The following is a 17993-nucleotide window of genomic DNA, read 5'->3' on the forward strand; positions in this document are numbered from 1 at the left end:
TTAGGTTCGATAAACATTTATTAAGCGCGTACTGTGTAGTACCAGGCTCTGTGCTAAGGAAGCTTGGGGAACATAATAGGAGAAAGTATCCTGTTCCTTGGAATTGAAACCAGGAAAAACGGCAAATGCAAAGTGGAGTCCAGTTTCAGTTCTCTATAAAGGAAGGTTTGGGGAGGAATACTCCACCCTTCAGCCCTCCAATCAGAGGGGAGAAGAGGTTTGAGTTAGCAGCAAGGTGATGAGAGTAAAGTGATAACCTTGTCCTGGGAGGAGCATCTTGTTCCGTTGAAACCGGTCAAGGCTGCAGGTGGCAAAGTGGAGTGAGACTGGTCTGGTACCTTAGGCAAGTCACTTGTCTTCTGAGCCTCAGGTTGCTTATGGTATTTTTTTCATAAGTGTCCTAAGGCTCAGGAGATTGTTCTACATAGAACCCTGCCAATTGTAAATCCTAGATTCCTGTGCTATGGCATGAAGTCCTAGATTTCCCCACTTCTTTTCACAAATTTTTAGCTGTGACTGAAGAAGAGAGGATGTATATGTGTAAGTGTACAACTCTGATGGGGAATAAAGGATGTATATGACTGACTAAGAGAGGCCATTCCCCTTGCTGTCTCTTCTAATCTCTCCCCTGCCTACCCTTGCCCCAGCAAATTTATAGATAGGTGCCAACCTGAAAAAGGTTGGGGTATCTCATTTTATGTCATGGGTATCAGTAGACTTTGTAGTAATATATTGATTATTTTGATAGTATTTTTTTCTTTGTAACAATGCAAAGAGCTTTTACTTGAATTATTTCATTTATATTTATACTATTGTAAAGGTATTTAGAGGAAGGCAGTGTTAATTTGTCACTCAGAATTGTGATCCCCAGATGGTGTTGTCTTCACTAGAGTACATTTTTCATTTGTAGATGCCTTCTTTTCATGATCTATTATCATTCAAACGTTTAAGTGCCTGTGCAGGGCATGACTTCTCAGAGTTTGTATTCAGGTGATGAGTTATACTTACACAAATTACTGTCTTCTTATAAATGCTTCTATACATGACTTCATTTTGCACATTTTTTTCCAGCGACATTGGCCTTCTTTCATTCCCCGCACACAACATTCTGTCTTCTAACTCCATGCCTTTACGCAAACTGCTCCGCTATCCTTCCAGTTTTCCAGCTTCACAACCTCAGAATCTCTTCCAGTCCTCTCCCTTGATCACTTATCAATTTATATTCAAAATCTTGGAATTTCTTGCTCAGCAATTCACACATAGTCCCTTTCTTTCCACTCACAAAACCACCACCCTAATTTAGGTACTAATCAACCCTTGCTTGAACAATTGCAGTAGCCTTTCAGTTTGTCTTCTTCAAGTCTTTCCTCCAATACATCACCATTAGCACAGCTGCCGAATTGATTTTCTTCAATCATAGGTCTGATCATATCACCTCTCATGATTATATATAGGGTCTTTTGTTTTGCGTTTAAAGTGCTTCACAACCTGGTGTTATCATCCCTTTCCAATTCTTAAGATCCAGCACTACTGGTCTGCTTAGGCTCCTCAAATCCCATCCCTTTGCCTTTGTATTGGCTGGTCCCTGTGCCTGGAATGTTTTCCCCACAACTTCCCAATTCATAGAATTCCTGGTGTCATTTAAGACTCAGCTCAAGTAGCACATAAGTCCAGTGAATCGAGCACTGAGCCTGGAGTTACAAAGACCTGAATTCAAATCTGGATTCAGACACTTACTAGCTGTGTGGGCAAGACACTTAGCCACATTTGCCTCAGTTTCCTTACCTAGAAAATGAGCTGGAGAAGGAAATGGCAAACTACTCTAGTATCTTTTCCAAGAAAACGCCAAATGGGGTCACAAAGAGTCAGAACAGCAAGTGGCACCTAAGGTTTCCTTCCTTCCTTCTGTATGTTCTGGTTTATAGATGTTGCCTCCACCAATACTATGTAAATTTCTTGAGGGCAGGGACCTTTCTTTTGCTTTTTCTTTTATCTCTCTCACTAAGCACATGGCCTGACACATAGTAAGCACTAAATAATGGCTTGTTGATTGATGCATTTATTATCTTATTTGAGATGTCAACCAGTAAACATTTTTTTAAGCCCCTGCTGTGTGCTAGGGACTGTACTAAGTTATGCAGATACAAAGAAAGGTAAAAGATAGTCCTAGCCCTTAAAAAGCGCACAATCTAATGATGGAGACAGCTTGAAAACAAATATATACAAATAAGCTATATACAGGATAAATTGGATGTAATCAATAGAGGAAAGGTACTATTATTGAAAGACTTCTTATGAAGGTGGGATTTTAGCTGAGACTTTAAGGAGGCTAGAAAAGTCAAGAAACAAAGATGTAGAGAGACAGCATTCCACGTATGGAGAACAAACAGCTAAAGAAAATGCCCAGATCCCAGAGAATGGAGTGTTTTGGAGGCCAGTGAATTTATTTGAATTGTACATATAATTTATAAGATTTAAAAATATTTCTGGTAATTGCCCTTAAAATTTATCTAGAAAAAACATTATGGTAAAAAATCAGATTGATTCTTTTTTTAAAAAAACTGACTTATGTAGTGATTGTACTCGGATAAAATTAGCACTAGATTTAATTTTGAAAGTATTTTATTCCTATATTTTGTTTCAGTTATACTTTGTAATCTTTGCCGATAGGTTGAAAGACTTGAAGCCAAAGTAGTTGAACCTTTGAAAACTTATGGAACTATTGTGAAAATGAAACGGGTAAGTGCATGGATTTCTACCCTCTGTTACTAGCTGATCTGGCAAGGGTTATTCATGTACATGTGCCAGTGGTCATTTTATAAAAAGTTCATATATAAAAAGTGGAGTGAGGGGTCAAGTTATCTGTTTTTATAGATTTTGGAAGATGATTGCCTGTAACTAAATGGAATTAGATGAAAAGGTTGTTTTTGAAAAATATTTTCAAAATTATAAAACTATACAAATGTAAGACATTCTAATTTTACTTATATTCTATGCAGGGTATTCCAAAAGTCTTAGTACAGTTTTAAGTAATTAAAGCTATTAAAACTGCACTTAGATTTTTGGAAGACCTTTTATGTACAAGTTAGTCATAAAAATAGAGAGAGTAAAATTATTCTTAACTGTATAGTTGCATCTTCTTCCACTAAAGCCCTACTTGCTGTAGTGAGGTGACTCCATGTTCTTGAAGGCAGTCCCAGTGGAGCACAGGTTCTGGCAGGTCCTACCAACTTGAAAAGGCTTTGCTTGGCCTCAGCAGTGGATTTTGTGCCTTTTGTCTGAAGTCTATGGGATCTTAGAGATGGAATCTATTCCAACCCTCATGTTTTACTAGGGAGGTAACTGAAAACTAGGAAGTGTTAAGTGACTTCTGAGGTCACATAGGTGGCAAAACCAGAATTCTAACTTCATTACAGCAGCAGAGCTAAGGATACAAAGGGCCACCACCAGAGAGTTAGTATCCAGGTGTAATCACTTTGTAAGCATAACAATTCATTAAGCCATCTTCTAAGACAGGGCAGAGTTGTCATGTATGATGATATCAAGATTCTTAAAGTATTATGGAAATAGCATTATTTTTGTAAAGTGAAGAAGAGCCTTGTAAACCTATACATGTGCAAAGTGTGCAAGTCTGAATTCTTTTAGTAAAAGTATTCATATTAAGCAAGGGACTTTTTCCTATTATTGTAGCTCCGAGTTAATGGGTAAATAAAGCAGTAACTTACCAGAAAGTAAATATGTCTACAGGAGGATCTCAAAGCAACTCTAACAGCAAAGAATCGAGAAGCTAAGCAGTTAACTCAACTAGAAAGAACACGTCAGCGGAATCCATCAGATCGGCATGTTATAGTATCCTTTAAATTTTGAAGAAAAAAGAATTTTTTAATTTATTTGATAGAAAGGTAATCTCCTTTGAAAAACTGACTATTTACATTTACTAAAAACATAGCATGGTCAGAGAATTTAGAGTTCCTACTTTAAAAGGATTTTAGGTTTTCTTTTCCAACTTTAGAAATTATTCATTGTAAAAATAATACTTTAATTGATTCCCTTAAACAGTTCTCTACAGGATTTCTAGAAAATGTACATCTTTTTGTATGGTGACAGTATAAAAAACAACAGTATTTCCATGAGCCAAGGGGTTTTGATGGCCAGAAATATAAAAATGGTTTGTAGGACTCCAATGGTACATGAATTGGCTGAAGTCAATCAAAGCACATTCTCATAATTCTTCCTTATGTTTATTTTTTTGGGAAGAAAATAAGTTTTCTTAACATAACCCTCAGTCCCACACACTTTTTAAAAAAATCAGCTTCGAGACAACCACCTATTCTACAAATAACCAACGTTCCTTGGGAGATTTAAGAATAATTTTAAAGATTCATTCTCATAGTGAAAAATAAAATGATCGGGATGGGAATTCTAGAATACAACTGAAAGTTTTCCCATTTAACTGTCTTCCTCTTGAATGTGCTTCATTATTGACAATTTTACATTGAACAGAAAATAGTCTCTGGCTGCTTTCTGCCTACCTGTAGAGAAGGAAAAAAAATAGCTCCAGAGTTATCAGTTCCATACCTCTCTCTTCTTTCCTCATCTAGTTTTTATCTCACTCCTTTTTTTAAGTTTTTTTTTATTTTTACATCACCTGTATTTCTCACTGTAGCACTCCATCCTTCCCCTCCCATGTAACAAAGAATAAAGAGGAGGAAAAACAGTTCAGAAAGGCTAAAAAATGCATCAAAAATTTTTAACATTATATGCAGTATTCCACACCCATAATCCCCTACCTCTGCAAAGAATAAGGAAAGGTATCTTCTAATTATCTTCTTTGGGGCCTGCTTTGGTCATTATAATTTTAAAGCATTCAGTTTTGGTTGTTTTGTTGTTGTTTTTTCTGTTTACATGACAGTAGTCATATGCTTTCCTGCGTTTCTTTCACTTAGCATCAGTTCACAGGTCTTTCCATTCTTCACATATGGTCTTTGTAACATCTCTATCATATTCTTTAAGCGTTCAGTTCTCCTTTCACCTCTCTACCCCATTATCTTGTCTACTACTTTACTAAAAATACTGAGACCATCTTTCCTCCTCAGATATTCCAAACCCCACTATACCTTCATTCTCTCTTCCTCTTTCATCTAAAAAGATGGAGAGTATTGTTCTTGCCAAAGCTAATACATTCATCTGTATTCTTTATCCCAGTTATTCTGTCCTCTATGGCCTTGAACTCACTCTACTTATCAACTCTATTTTCATTTTTATCTTAAATTTCTCCTGTACTAGTTATTCCTCCATACACATAGTAAATTTTTAGTTTCCCCTTAAAGGAAAAAAAAAAGCTTCCTATGAGCATGCTACCCATCAAGTTAAAGTACTATCTCCTTCCTTCAATGACAGCCTTCTACAAAGTGTACTAATACCACTTCATACCTGAATAAGAATCCTCCAATCCAACACATAAACTGAATAAGACTTCTGTATACAACAAAAATAATTATCCAACATTTACTTGAAGACCTCTAGTGTGGAGAAGCTCATTTCCTCCTGAGGCAACAAATTCCATTTTGTTCAAATTTTTAGGAAGTTTTTCCTGACTTCAAACACAAACCTCTTTCTTTTCTCTAGTCACTGGGGTGTATTAGGACAAGCCTAATTCTTCCATCAGACAGCCATTCAAATATTTAAAATACCTGTCATTTTCCCTCCAAGTCTTCAATCTAAATATTCGCAATTCATTCAGCTAATCTCTATATGACATGTCCTCAAAGCCTTTCACTATCCTGGTTAAACTGCCCTGGATGTTTTCTGGGATATCTAGTCTTTCCAGAATATCATCTATCGAAGTGAATGCAGGATTGATATGATCTGATGAGGGCAGAGCATGGTAAAACTCCCACTTCCCTCCCCATGCTAAACCTGTCTTGATGCAGCCTGAAATTACATTTGTTGTTTTGGTTGCCATAGCACATTGTGCTGAAGGTCTAAAGGACAGAACATCAGCAACTACTGACTCGTGTGCCTATTTTAACCATCTGTATAAAATTTGAGCCTACATGTATCAGTGACATCTTAAATGAAGGTATCAATAGGACATAAGCAGGCTTTCACAAGTGATATTTCATGTATTTCATCATACATCTTGGTCACACAATTGACTGAAAGATGTAGCAGACATAAGATTCCAATGTGCTTATTGTTTCTTGATTATAAAAAGCATGTGATTTTGTAGAAAAAAATGATACCTTAAAGGCTGTTTTCTAACAAGAAACACTCTTGTACATATATCAAAATTTATGTAAAAGAGACAGCTTCAAAAGATAGAACAACAGAGACAGCCTTGTTTATTGACCCACTCTGATCACAAAAATCTGGTGAAGCATTAAACAAGACACTCAGATTCACCAAGGCATTTGCTACTGTGATGAGGGTTATCCAACAGAGTCTAAATTGCAGTGGTATTATGTATAAATGGTGAGGTCAGACTCCTGTTTGCAGGTGTTGTAAGTTTGTTGGATCAAGCCACAGAACATTGCAGAATCTTCTGGAAAAGATTTGTAATCACCAAACACATGGCCTAATCATACACATGGGGGAAAAAAACCAAGTGGATGAAGAATGCATATAACAACAACAACAACAATAATAATAATAATAGTTAACATTTATGTAGCTCTTACTATATGCCAGGCACTATGCTAAGCACTCTGCAATTATTTCTCATTTGATCCTCACAGCAATCACAGGGGTAGGTACTATTATTGTCCCCATTTAACAGATGAAACTACTAAGTGTCTGAAGCTGGATTTGAACTTAGATATGAATCCGGGTCTAGTGCTTTATACACTTGCCATCTAGTTGCCTGTTATACAACATGCAGTTGGAAGGAAAACCTGTAGAGCACACAAATATACACATATACGTGTGTGAAGATACAAATAGACAGCCAGTTTGATCCAGACTTAGGAGAGGAGAGCAGTCTGGATTGTCTTCAGGAAATCCTAAGCTCTTTTAATGACTCCAACTTTCTGCAGGTCCATCTTTGTAATATCAGTATTTTCCCAGTGTTGTTATTTTGCTACATATATGGAACATGACAGGCTGCAACAGATAATAAGGACCTTCAAAGAAAAACAGGAATAAAAGTCATGAATTCTCATATGGCAAGATTGAGGGGTAACAGTTCAAGTGGACAATTCACGTGCTCCATTGTTATTCATATGATTTCAGAAGAAATCATAGAAGTCGGATGGACCTCCAAGGTGTACTTATGGGAAGATATGAACAAGAGGCACAAAGAACAGACATGTACCTATGCTTTAGGACCTAAATCATTGGGGCAAACACCCAAATTGATGATAACCATTTGAGGATGAGTGTCAGTGTCAACTCAACATTGAGCTTGCAGTCTACTAAAACCCTCAGTTATTTTTCCCACATATAGCCATACCTCCACCAACATGTACTTGTAAAATTGATTTTTTTGAACCAAGTAGAAGATTACGTTTTCCCTGGAAAGTTCCATTTTATTTTATTCAGATCAGTGTTCTATCCTGTTATGAACTTTCTGCATTCTGATTCTCTAATCCACTTTATTAGCTATTCCTGCCAACTTTATTTCATCTCAAAACTCAGTAAGCATTCCATCTGTACTTTTGTAAACATTCTTGACAGAAACGTGAACAGCATAAGATTAAGCACAGATCCGTAGGGAAGTCCTCTAGAGGCCTTCTTCCAAGTTGATGTTGAACCCTCATAGACTAACCTTTGAGTCCTTCCATTCATCCAGTTCCACCTCAATTTAATTGTTGGAGAATTTTGTTCTAGTCCACATTTCTCAATCTTTTCTACAAGAATAGTATCAGCATTTTATCAGATATTTTCCTAAAATCCAGGTTAATTTAACTACAGCATTCTCCTTAAGTCAAGTCAACAAAAAGCACATACTACATGGTAAGCACTGCTAAGCTCTGGGGTGTAGTGAAAGTACGAGACCTGGAGTCAGGAGAACTTGAGTTCAAATCTAGCCTCAGATACTTGCTAGCTTAGTGACCCTGGTCACTTAACTTCTGTTTGCCTCAGTTTTGAAATCTGTAAAATGGGGGTAGTAATAGCATCTACTTTCCAGGGTTGTTGTGAAGATAAAATGATATTTATAAAGTGTTTTGCAAATTTTAAAGCATTATATATGTGCTGGGGGTGACGATGATACAAATTAAGTCAAAAACAATCCATTGTCAGAAAAATTAATTTAGTGTGGTATGACCTATTCATGAAGACATACTATAATCATTGCTTCCTTTTCTAGTTGTTCACTTAATCAGCCATATAGTGTAACAGATTCTAGAATTGTGGTAGAAATCTAAATTAAGCCCATTAGTTTATAATTTGTACACTAACCTGTTCTCTTTGTCTCTTCAGGTGATCCTCAAATCTGTATTTTCTGCATAGATTTTTCCTCTAAATTCCAATCATGAATTTCCAATTCCCCTTTTGATACCTTCACCTAGATATCCTTCCAGCTCCTCAAACTCAACATATCCAAGACTGAACTCATAAATTTCACACCTGGAAAAGAACTCAGAAGTCATTAAGTCCAACTTATATTTGATTAAGAATCTGCTCTGTAACATTGAGAAGAAAAATATTCTCTCTTTTATTTTTAAGCCTGGCCTACCTTTGCCTTTTTCTTGGGGCAACTCTCCTGTTTTTCACAATTTTTGAATATAATTGAAAAAGGCTTTATCGGTCCTATCTGCCAGTTCAGCATACTGGGATGTAGTTCATCTAATCCTAGTGACTGGAATTTATCAAAAGCACCTAGGTATGTTTTAGAGTCTCCCTGCCTGTACTGAATGGTATCATTTGTATTCTCTGCTTTCCAGTACAAAATTCATTTCTTTGGCAGAGAAAATGAAAGCAAAACAGGAATCAAATTGCCTCAACCTCTCTTTGTCATCTCCTGCCTTTGGCAATCAATCCACTATAGGTATGGGTCTAATCTAGGGGGGGGGTCAGTCAGTACTGACTTAAGCGCCTACTATGTGCCAGACACTGTGCTAAGCATTGTGGATACAAACAGGCAGAAGACAGCCCCTGCCTTTGAGAAGCTCACAGTTTAATGGGGGAGAAAACAGGCAAACAAATATGTGCAAACAAGCCACATACGGAACCTATAAGGAATAAATTAAGAGAGGGAAGGCACCCAAATTAAGAGAGGTTGCAGGAGGCTTCTTGTAGAAGGTAGCATTTTAGTTGGGATTTAAAAGAATCCAGTGAAGCCAAGAGGCAGAGATTAAAAAAGCATCCCAGGCATAGGAAGAATGAGAGAAAATGCCCAGAGTCAGGAGACAGCATGTCTTGTTCAAAGAACGGCAAGGACATTAGTGTCACTGGATTGAAGAGTACATGGCAGGGAGTAAGGTGTAAGAAGATTGGAAAGGTAGAAGAGGGCTGAGTTATGAATCGCATGGACTGTCAAACAATTTTATTTGATCGTGGAAGTAATAGGGAGCTACTGGAGTTTATCAGGTGGGGTGGGGGGTGAGTCATGCTGGGACTATGCTTTTTCTGTTTAATAGTTAAATGGAAGATGAATTGAAGTGGGAAGAGACTTGAGGCAGGCAGACCCACTAGCTGGTTATTGCGATAATCCAAAGATGAGATGATAAGGGCCTGTACCAGAGTAATGGCAGTGTCAAAGGAAAGGAGGAGGCATGTTCAAGAGACGCCAGTTGTGACATCAACAGGCCTTAGTAACAGACTGGATGCATATGGGGAGTGAGAGAGTAAAGGATAACACCTATGTTGTGAGCCTGAGAGAGTGGGGAGTGGTGGGGGGGGTAGGAGAGAGATAAAGAGTTTTGTTTTGATTTTGTTAAGATATCTACCAGACATCCAGTTCCAAGGTATCTAAAAGGAAGTTGGAAATAAGAGACTGGAGATCATCAGAGAGTTTTGGGTTGGATAGGTAGATTTGAAAATCAGCATAGAGATGGTAATTACATCCATGGAAGTAATGAGATCACCAAGTGAAATAATACAGAGGTGATGAGAAGGAGGTTCAGGACAAAACACTGAGAGACACTGCCTGTTAGAGGATATAATTTGGATGAGCATCTAACAGAGGAAGTGGTTGGATATATAGGAGGGGAACCAAGAGCATGTGGTCTCCCAAAAATCTAGAAGGGGAGTATCAAGGAGGAGAGGGTAATCAATTGTCAAAGGTTGCAAAGGTCAGGAAGAATGAGGACTGAGAAAATTCCATTGGATTTGGCAACTGAGAGATCATTGGTAACTTTGGAGAGAGCAATTTGGTGTAATGCTGAGTTCAGAAGCTGGATTGTAAGAGGTTAACAAGAGTGAGAGAAGAGGAAGTGGAGGCATCTACAGCCTTTTAGAGGAGTTTAGCTATAAAAAGCAGAAGCAGCATGGGACAGTAGTTAGTGGGGATGGAAGGATCAACTGAGGGGGGTTTTTTTCAGGATAAGGGAGACATGAACATGTTTGTAGGCGGTAAGAAATGAGCCAGTAGAGAGGGAGAGATTGAAAAAAGCAACAGAGTGGTGATAACAGAGGGGCCAATCTGTTGGAAGAAACAGGATGGAATGGGATCTCTTGAACAAGTACAAGCGTTATTCTTGATAAGGAGCAAGGCCACTTCATCATGTGAGATAGAGGTAAAGGAGGAGAACGTGAAGGCATCAAAGTGATAGATGAAGAAGAGGGAGCTCATGATGAGCTAGTAAAAGTTTAATAACTAGCTCTTCAGGAAAAAAAATAGTGTACAACACACTTATAAGTTTAGTCTGCATTATTAACATTTTTCTGTCACTTTAATTTAGACAATCAAAAAACCAATAAATCAAGACCTGATTTGTAGCATTTGCCAATTTGTAAGGTGTGAATGCACACACTGAAAATTTAGAAATTAACAAGTCAGTGCAGGCTGGCCCCAGCACACTCTTGGAGTCATCCCTTCATTGATACTCCTTTTTTCCCCAAAAGAACTGAAAAAATAAATGTAGTCCTTAGCATTCTTCACCAGCCTTACCTCTTTCTGAGCTCTAACACTTCTGATACTATTTTTACCAGGCTGTACCAGGTTTCTGTTTCATCCTTCATTACCTGTTCTGGCTTCTATAAATTTTTAGATTTCAATTTTAAGTCCAAATTTCTCATTAAGTTCCCTGTACCTTTATACTGGTTTCTTTGGACAGTTCTTCCTTTTCTTTTTCATTGGAATTGTATCTGTTTAATAAATTGGTTGGGTTTTTTGTTTTTTGATTCCTGAAAGCTTTCTGTCCTTTACTTATAGAATTTTAGGCCATGGGATCTTTTCTGTCCTTTCTCAGTGAAACCTTTTAAAAATCTGCCATTCCCAAATCTTGAGTATATGTCATATATGTCTGGATTTTCTTGTCTCTCTAACAAATTCTGAGATAGTATTGATCATTTCCCCCATGTCAGCATTTTCATTTTTTCGACCCAGTAACTGCTCTATATTTATTGGTAAGAATCAGGGCCAGAACAGAATCACCCTTCTTTGGTTCTTCTAGTTTTTGAAGATTAAACATATTTTTAAAGGAGTACAGAAATGTATTATTTGCGCTGTTTTGGGCAGTGAATGCTTCGAATAGATAACTGAGTAGTGGAAATTCTCCATCATGCCTCCATAGTGGAATTCCTCTGTTTCTACCTCCTGTCTAAATTGTCCATAGTATCCTCTTATAACAATATTACCTCTGTTGATCCTTACACAAAAGTTATACATTGTACTTTGCACTCTAGTAGCTAGATTTATCACATGAGTATTTATACTTAATATAAACTGCTATTCCACATTATCCTCTCCTGTCTATGTTTCACTTTCTCCTCAAGTCTCAGTAACATTCATGACTTCAAATGTACTTCCTTGTGTTTGAAATGTCCTCTGTATGGTGGTTATATTTAAAAGAAACTCAGCCTTTTAACAGAGAAGAATGTTTTTATTAATTGATCTTAATAAAAACTTAGGTTTTTTATGGGGGAAGGGTTAGTATATATGTCACCTAATTTTGAATGATCACTGTTTGTAAGCTGTCAGAATGTCTCTGAATTATCCATAATTAAGATTGCATAACTTTAATTTGAAAATATTGTTATATTATCTTTGAGAATCTTTTTTTTTCCTTTATAGACAATTTCAGTCACAGGTGGGTAATTGCATGGTGTTCTCAAGATGGATCATTAGAGTAAATCCTTTTTGAGTTTTGTCACAAACACATTTAATTCTAAAATCACTGTAGAAACCACTATCTGAGGCAGAGGTGGAATAGTGGATAGCATGCTGGACTTGAAATAAAAATACTCTTGTTTAAATTGTGCCTCAATCACTTACAAACTATATGACTCTGGGCAAGTAATTTAACTCCTCTCCAGCTCAGTTTCCTCATCTGCAAAATGATGATAATAGCATCTGTTTCACATGGTTGTTGTGAGGATCAAATGAAATGATATATTTATAGTTCTTTGCAAATTTTAGAGTGCTTTATGAAAATTAGTGTGATATAGCAGCTAGAGTGTTATCCTCCAAATCCCACTTATCAGTGTGTTAGGCAACTCTCTAAGACTCTGAGTTGTAGAGAAGATACCAGTCAGCATTAATAGAAGGAATTTCTTGTACTAAGGAAATCACTGGTTCAGTCTCTGTCCTCAGCATTATTAAAATCATTGTCATCCTCATTATCACAAAATCTCAGCGTAGGATGGGAACTCAGAGACATATACTCCAACCCATCCTGAACAGGTATCTATCTCTTCCACAACATCCCTGATAAGTAGTCATATTCAACCTTATTCTGAAGACCTTACCACTACCTTAAAAAGCAGCCCAGTCAATGTTTGTACAACTCTAATTGTCAGAAATTTTTTTCTTAAAATTTCGTGTTTTAATTTGCCTCAACAGCTTCCATCTGTTTCTTCTAATTCTGTACTCCTAGTGTCAGTCAGAACAAGCGAAATGCCAGTTTCACATGCTAACCCTTCTACCCACAGTTCCTGGCTCTGTATTTTTGGGCTAAACGAAACAAATCTAATATCTCTTCTACTTGATGGCCCTTAAGATATGTCTCTCTATAGTATTCTTTTCTCCATGCTAAACACTTATTTTCTTAAATCCACCTTCATATGGTAACTTGAGGTCTTTTATCATATTGCTTTGGCTCTGGATGTTCTCTAATTTGTAAACGTGCTTTCTAAAATGTAGCACTCAGAACTGAATATGGTACTACAGAAAATTTGACTTAGGGCAGAGTGCAGTTGAGCTACCATTTCTATTGTAGACCTAGCCTGACTGAGGCCAGTTTGGTAACTGAGGTTCAAGATTGGAATGAAATGAGACTTCTGTGGGCAATTTAACAATTAACAAAAGGAGATCTACTTAGCTATAACGTGAAAGAGATAATCTACAAGAATACAGCATTGGCTTACCTCCATACAAAAACCTGTCTGGTCAGCAGGGTGACTCCCATGGTTAATGGTACATCCTCCTGTGAGGCTGGCCCATTTTATGCCCTTAGGTGACCAGCCCTGGACCAGTCAAGTTTCACGATTGGCTTCCTTGCCTTTTAAGAAAATAACTAGCTTGGCCCACATGGCAGGGACGAGGTGGACTATTCCTGTCACAGCTTTCCTAGTCTTTTACCTTTCTTAACACTTTCTGAGATTTCATTAGCTTTCTTGCCTGCCGTATAACACGACTTCTATTCAGTTTTCAGTCTTTAAAAACACTATATCTTTTCCAGACAAATTGCTATCAAGCCAAGGCTGTCCCATCTTTTGTAAAGTTTATTTTTTAACCTAACTGTACATTTTATATCTGTGAAATTTCATTTTAGTGTATTTGGCCTAATGTTCTAGCCTGTCTTTTTGAATCCTGTCTTCAGTGTATTAATTATCCTACCTATACTCTTTCTAAATCTTTGAAGTATGTTTTCCCAGAATCTGGAACTCAACTCACATTATGCCTAGCTATTTCTTCCTCAGTGGCTCAAAAAGTCATGTCATATAGGAAGAATGTATACTAAGAAGATAGCAATAGAAGGGCCCAGAAATGTACAGAAAACACAGACTGTCTGTACACAAATGCACAAAGCATGGGGTGAACTAAAGAACCAAATGCAAAGGACCTTATCTGACATCTTTGTCTTTGAGACACTGGAAATACAATTAGAATATGGCTCAGAAAGGTTATGTCACATATAAAGAATATACACTAAGCAGGAACCATATGTGTTCTCTGAGGCGGAGATTTTCTAGATGAAGATTGCCATAGAAATAGGAGCATTATTGTTGGCAGAATATAACTCAGCAAGAAAAAGAAAGTAGATGATAAATTCAGAATGAACAAGCCTTGCAGCATAGAGACATGATAAAGTAGCGCTGGAAGAATTTTCATTTATCCAGTTATCTGCTTGAGCTCTCTCTGTGCCAAAAGCAAAGCAGATAATAATTGATCAACAAACCTTAATGGTAATTTATTTCAGCCTTCAAAGTGGGAAGGAACTAATGGGGAAACTGTTATTCTATAATTCGTTTCTTACCAACAAGGAAAAACTAGTTCTTAGAGTGGAAATAATAAGAACCAAGGGAAAGAGGAGCAAGAGATGACCACTCTGAGACTTGCACTCTTAGTTTTTTAGAAAGCGTTTCAGAAAGTCAAAGAATGGCATGGGCTCAAATCCTAGAGTGGAAGCCAACCCTGAAAATATGGCAAGTTCTCAAAATTAAATAAGAAAGACATAGTGAGGAAAAATTCTGCTGATTAAAAGGGGTGTTATATAGAGACCTATGTGAATACACAGGGAACTTAGTGATGAACTTGGATTTTGAAAGATGTTCAGGTCAAAGGATGTGAACAAGCAGTTTTCGAAAGAAATCCAAGTGATCAAAAACACATGAAAAAAATGCTCCAAATCACTATTAATTAGAGAAATATAAACTATAAAATACCACTAAAGTTCTACATTGCACATCAGATTGGCAAAGATGACCCAAAAAACCCCCAAATGACCATTGTTTGAAAGGGTAAAAGAACATAGGCACATGGGTATCCCACTGGTAGAGTTAGGAATTGGTCCAGTAATTCTGAAAAGCAGTTTTTTGAACTATGCCCCAAAAGTCACTGTACTCTAACTTTGACCCCAATATACCCCCAAAGAGAACAAAGAAAGAAGGAAGGGATCTGTATGTACAAAAATACTTATAGCAGCTATTATTTATAACAGAGACATTTCTATTCCCACCAACACCCTCTCAAGAGTCTCATTTTTACTTCCAACAGCTAGTTTTTTCTTGTTGGTAAGAACTAGGTACAGAATAACAGTTTCCCTCAGTAGTTCCTCCACATTTTGAGAATCCTGGGCAATATGAACTAATGAATGAAGGGTAAAGTAAATAGGACCGCAAAAACAATTTATACAAGTCTGTCTTTTTTTAAAGCAACTTTGAAAGACGTGGGAACTCTGATTAATGCAAAAGCCAACCATGATTCCACAGGACCAATGATGAAGCATACTACCCTACTTCTTGATGTATAATGGAGCCAAGTTGCAAAATGAGCCATGTTTTTGGCAAATGTGTGGATTTGGTTTTACTTGACTATGCTCATTTGCTGTAAGGATTGTGTTTTTCCTCTTTATGGAGGTTAAGGGGGAGGAAAGGGGAAAGCTATTGATAGAGCTGCCAAAAAAAAGAGGAATAAAAGAATATCATTGAAGTATCTTTAAAAATTCACATAAGGGAACAGAAGGAAGTTCAAGGAGAAACTCAAATAAGTAGGACAACTTTGAAAGTAACATTGAATTTATTTTCTATGTGTATATTTATACAAATCAAGCTATACTTAATAGAGGATCACTTATGTATCTTTCTGTTCCACTTTGTCTAAGGAAATGGTCTTCTTTTTGATGTTAAATTCAGAATAATTTTGTTTAAATGACGTGTAGAATATGGAAGCCAGGGCAGGCAACATAAGATGGATAGAGTAGCATGTCAGAACCCTATAAGAATGGTTCAGGAGTATGAAAGCACAGGATGAGCTGAGACTGGCAAGGACAAAAGGTCTTTTTTTTTTTAAGCTACACTGGGGAAAAGTGAAAGTTCAAAGCAGGGGTAGCTATTGCTGAGGTAGATGAAACAACATTAATGAATGGCAGAATGTTGTTAAATTCTTGTTTTTTTTCCCTCAGCCAAGAAGAATGATCTCAATGCTGTCCAGAAATGAACAGAAAGTGCTCTAGATCTATATAATACTCACCAAGATAAAGGAGGGAGGGGGGCTATAGTGAAAAAGCACTTAATTGCTTTCTATGAGTTTGAGTCACCAGGCCAAATGAATTACATCCCATTGTATTGAAAGAACTGGCAGATGTGATTACAGAGCTGCTATCACAGGGGAATAGAGGTGCTGCAGGACTCGGGGAAATTCTGGGCTTTTGAAAAACAGACATGTGGAGTTTCTAAACTCTAGTGCAGTAAACTTGACTTTGATTCCAGGAAAAACACCAAAATGGAACTCTAAAAAATTCTAAAGGAATGATTAGTGAACATTAGAAGAACGCAGTTATCAGAAACAGCAAGGCATACTTATGTAAACCTTTCTTTTTTTATTTTTTTTACATTATTAGGCTCCTAGAGAGAGTTATATTGTAACTGTATTTTCTTAGATTTTAGAAAAATAGTTGGTAAAATCTCTCATAGTATTCTTGTGAAAAAAGGTAGAAAGCTGTAGACTATATTATCATTTCAGTTAGGTAGAATCAGAACAAGTTGAATGCTGACACTAAACAAGTAGTCATTCGGTATTATCTTGAATGTGGTTTTTCAGGGGTCTTTGCTTGGCCTTGTTCCATTTAACATTTTTATTAATGACTTGAAGATAACAGTGATATGATTATCAAACATATTTAAGTGACAAAGATAGGAAAGTCGGCTAGATGACAGGATCCTGAAAGATCTTGTCATGCCAGGCTAAAACATTGAGCTAAATCTAGTGAAACAAAACTTGATAGAGATAAATGTAAAGTCTTAAACTTATATTTTTAAAAAAACAGATTTCACAAGTGAAAACCAAGGGAGGAATGACTTGACAATTTGTCTGAAAAAGTCCAAACGGTTTTTGTGAGCTACAAAATGAGTGTGAACCAGTAATGTGATAATGGTGGCCTAAAGAGCTAATGCAGTCTCAGGCTACATTAAGAAAAGCAGGCTGCGGGGACAGAGCACTGGCCCTGAAGTCAGGAGGATCTGAGTTCAAATCCGGCCTCAGACCATACACTTGACACTTACTAGCTGTGTGACCCTGGGCAAGTCACTTAACCCCAAGTGCCTTAAAAAAAAAGAAAGAAAAGCAGGCTGCCTCAGGACTAGGAAGATGCCATCCTGTATGATTCTCTACTCAGCACTCATCTGTAGTATTTTGCTCAGTTCTGGGCCCCACATTTTAAGAAACATTGACAAGCTGCAGAGCATTTAAAAGAGGACAGTTGGGATGGTGAAGTGCTTCAAAATCATGCTATAGTTGGAGACATTTAGCTTAGAGAAGACAAGGAGGACATGAGAGATGTTTTCAGCTATTTGAAAAACAGTCAAGTGGAAGATTTGCTCTGCTTAGACCCAAAGGAAGGAATTAAAAGCGATTGGAAGAAGTTACAAAAAGTCAGATTTAGTCTTGATATAAAGAAAAACTTTTTTAACATTTAGAACTTTATAATATCTTAAATTCTTTTTGAGCTGTCTCAGGGAGTAGTAGTTTCCCCCTCAAGACCATCAAGCCAAGGCTAACAAACTTCTTGTTGGCAGTTTTGTAGAACTTACTATTCAGGTGTGAATTGGGCCAAGTGGCTTCTGAAGTCCCCTCCAGCTCTAGATTCTGTGGTGGTTTTTTTTGTGGGGGGTTTTTGCCAGCTATTTGTCACTCAATGATTTCATCTTTACTGAACCTGATAGGATAC

At 37.1% G+C, this 17993-nt stretch overlaps 1 protein-coding gene across 4 annotated transcripts in view; it reads left to right on the forward strand.

Moving 5' to 3' along the window:
* Nucleotides 1-17993, forward strand: part of CIBAR1 (CBY1 interacting BAR domain containing 1) — a 40661-nt gene that overhangs the window by 991 nt on the left and 21677 nt on the right. For 3 of the 4 annotated variants that reach the window (XM_078153661.1, XM_020972898.2, XM_020972896.2), the window contains exons 3-5: nucleotides 2671-2739; nucleotides 3748-3849; nucleotides 12189-12233. In XM_078153661.1, the coding sequence (XP_078009787.1) occupies nucleotides 2671-2739; nucleotides 3748-3849; nucleotides 12189-12233 (216 nt within the window). The remainder of the gene's footprint in view (nucleotides 1-2670; nucleotides 2740-3747; nucleotides 3850-12188; nucleotides 12234-17993) is intronic. The other variant, XM_020972899.2, reaches the window with a different exon arrangement.

This window comes from Phascolarctos cinereus, unplaced genomic scaffold (genome assembly GCF_003287225.1).
Source record: "Phascolarctos cinereus isolate Bilbo 61053 unplaced genomic scaffold, phaCin_HiC Scaffold_4;HRSCAF=312, whole genome shotgun sequence".
Lineage (NCBI taxonomy): Eukaryota > Metazoa > Chordata > Mammalia > Diprotodontia > Phascolarctidae > Phascolarctos > Phascolarctos cinereus.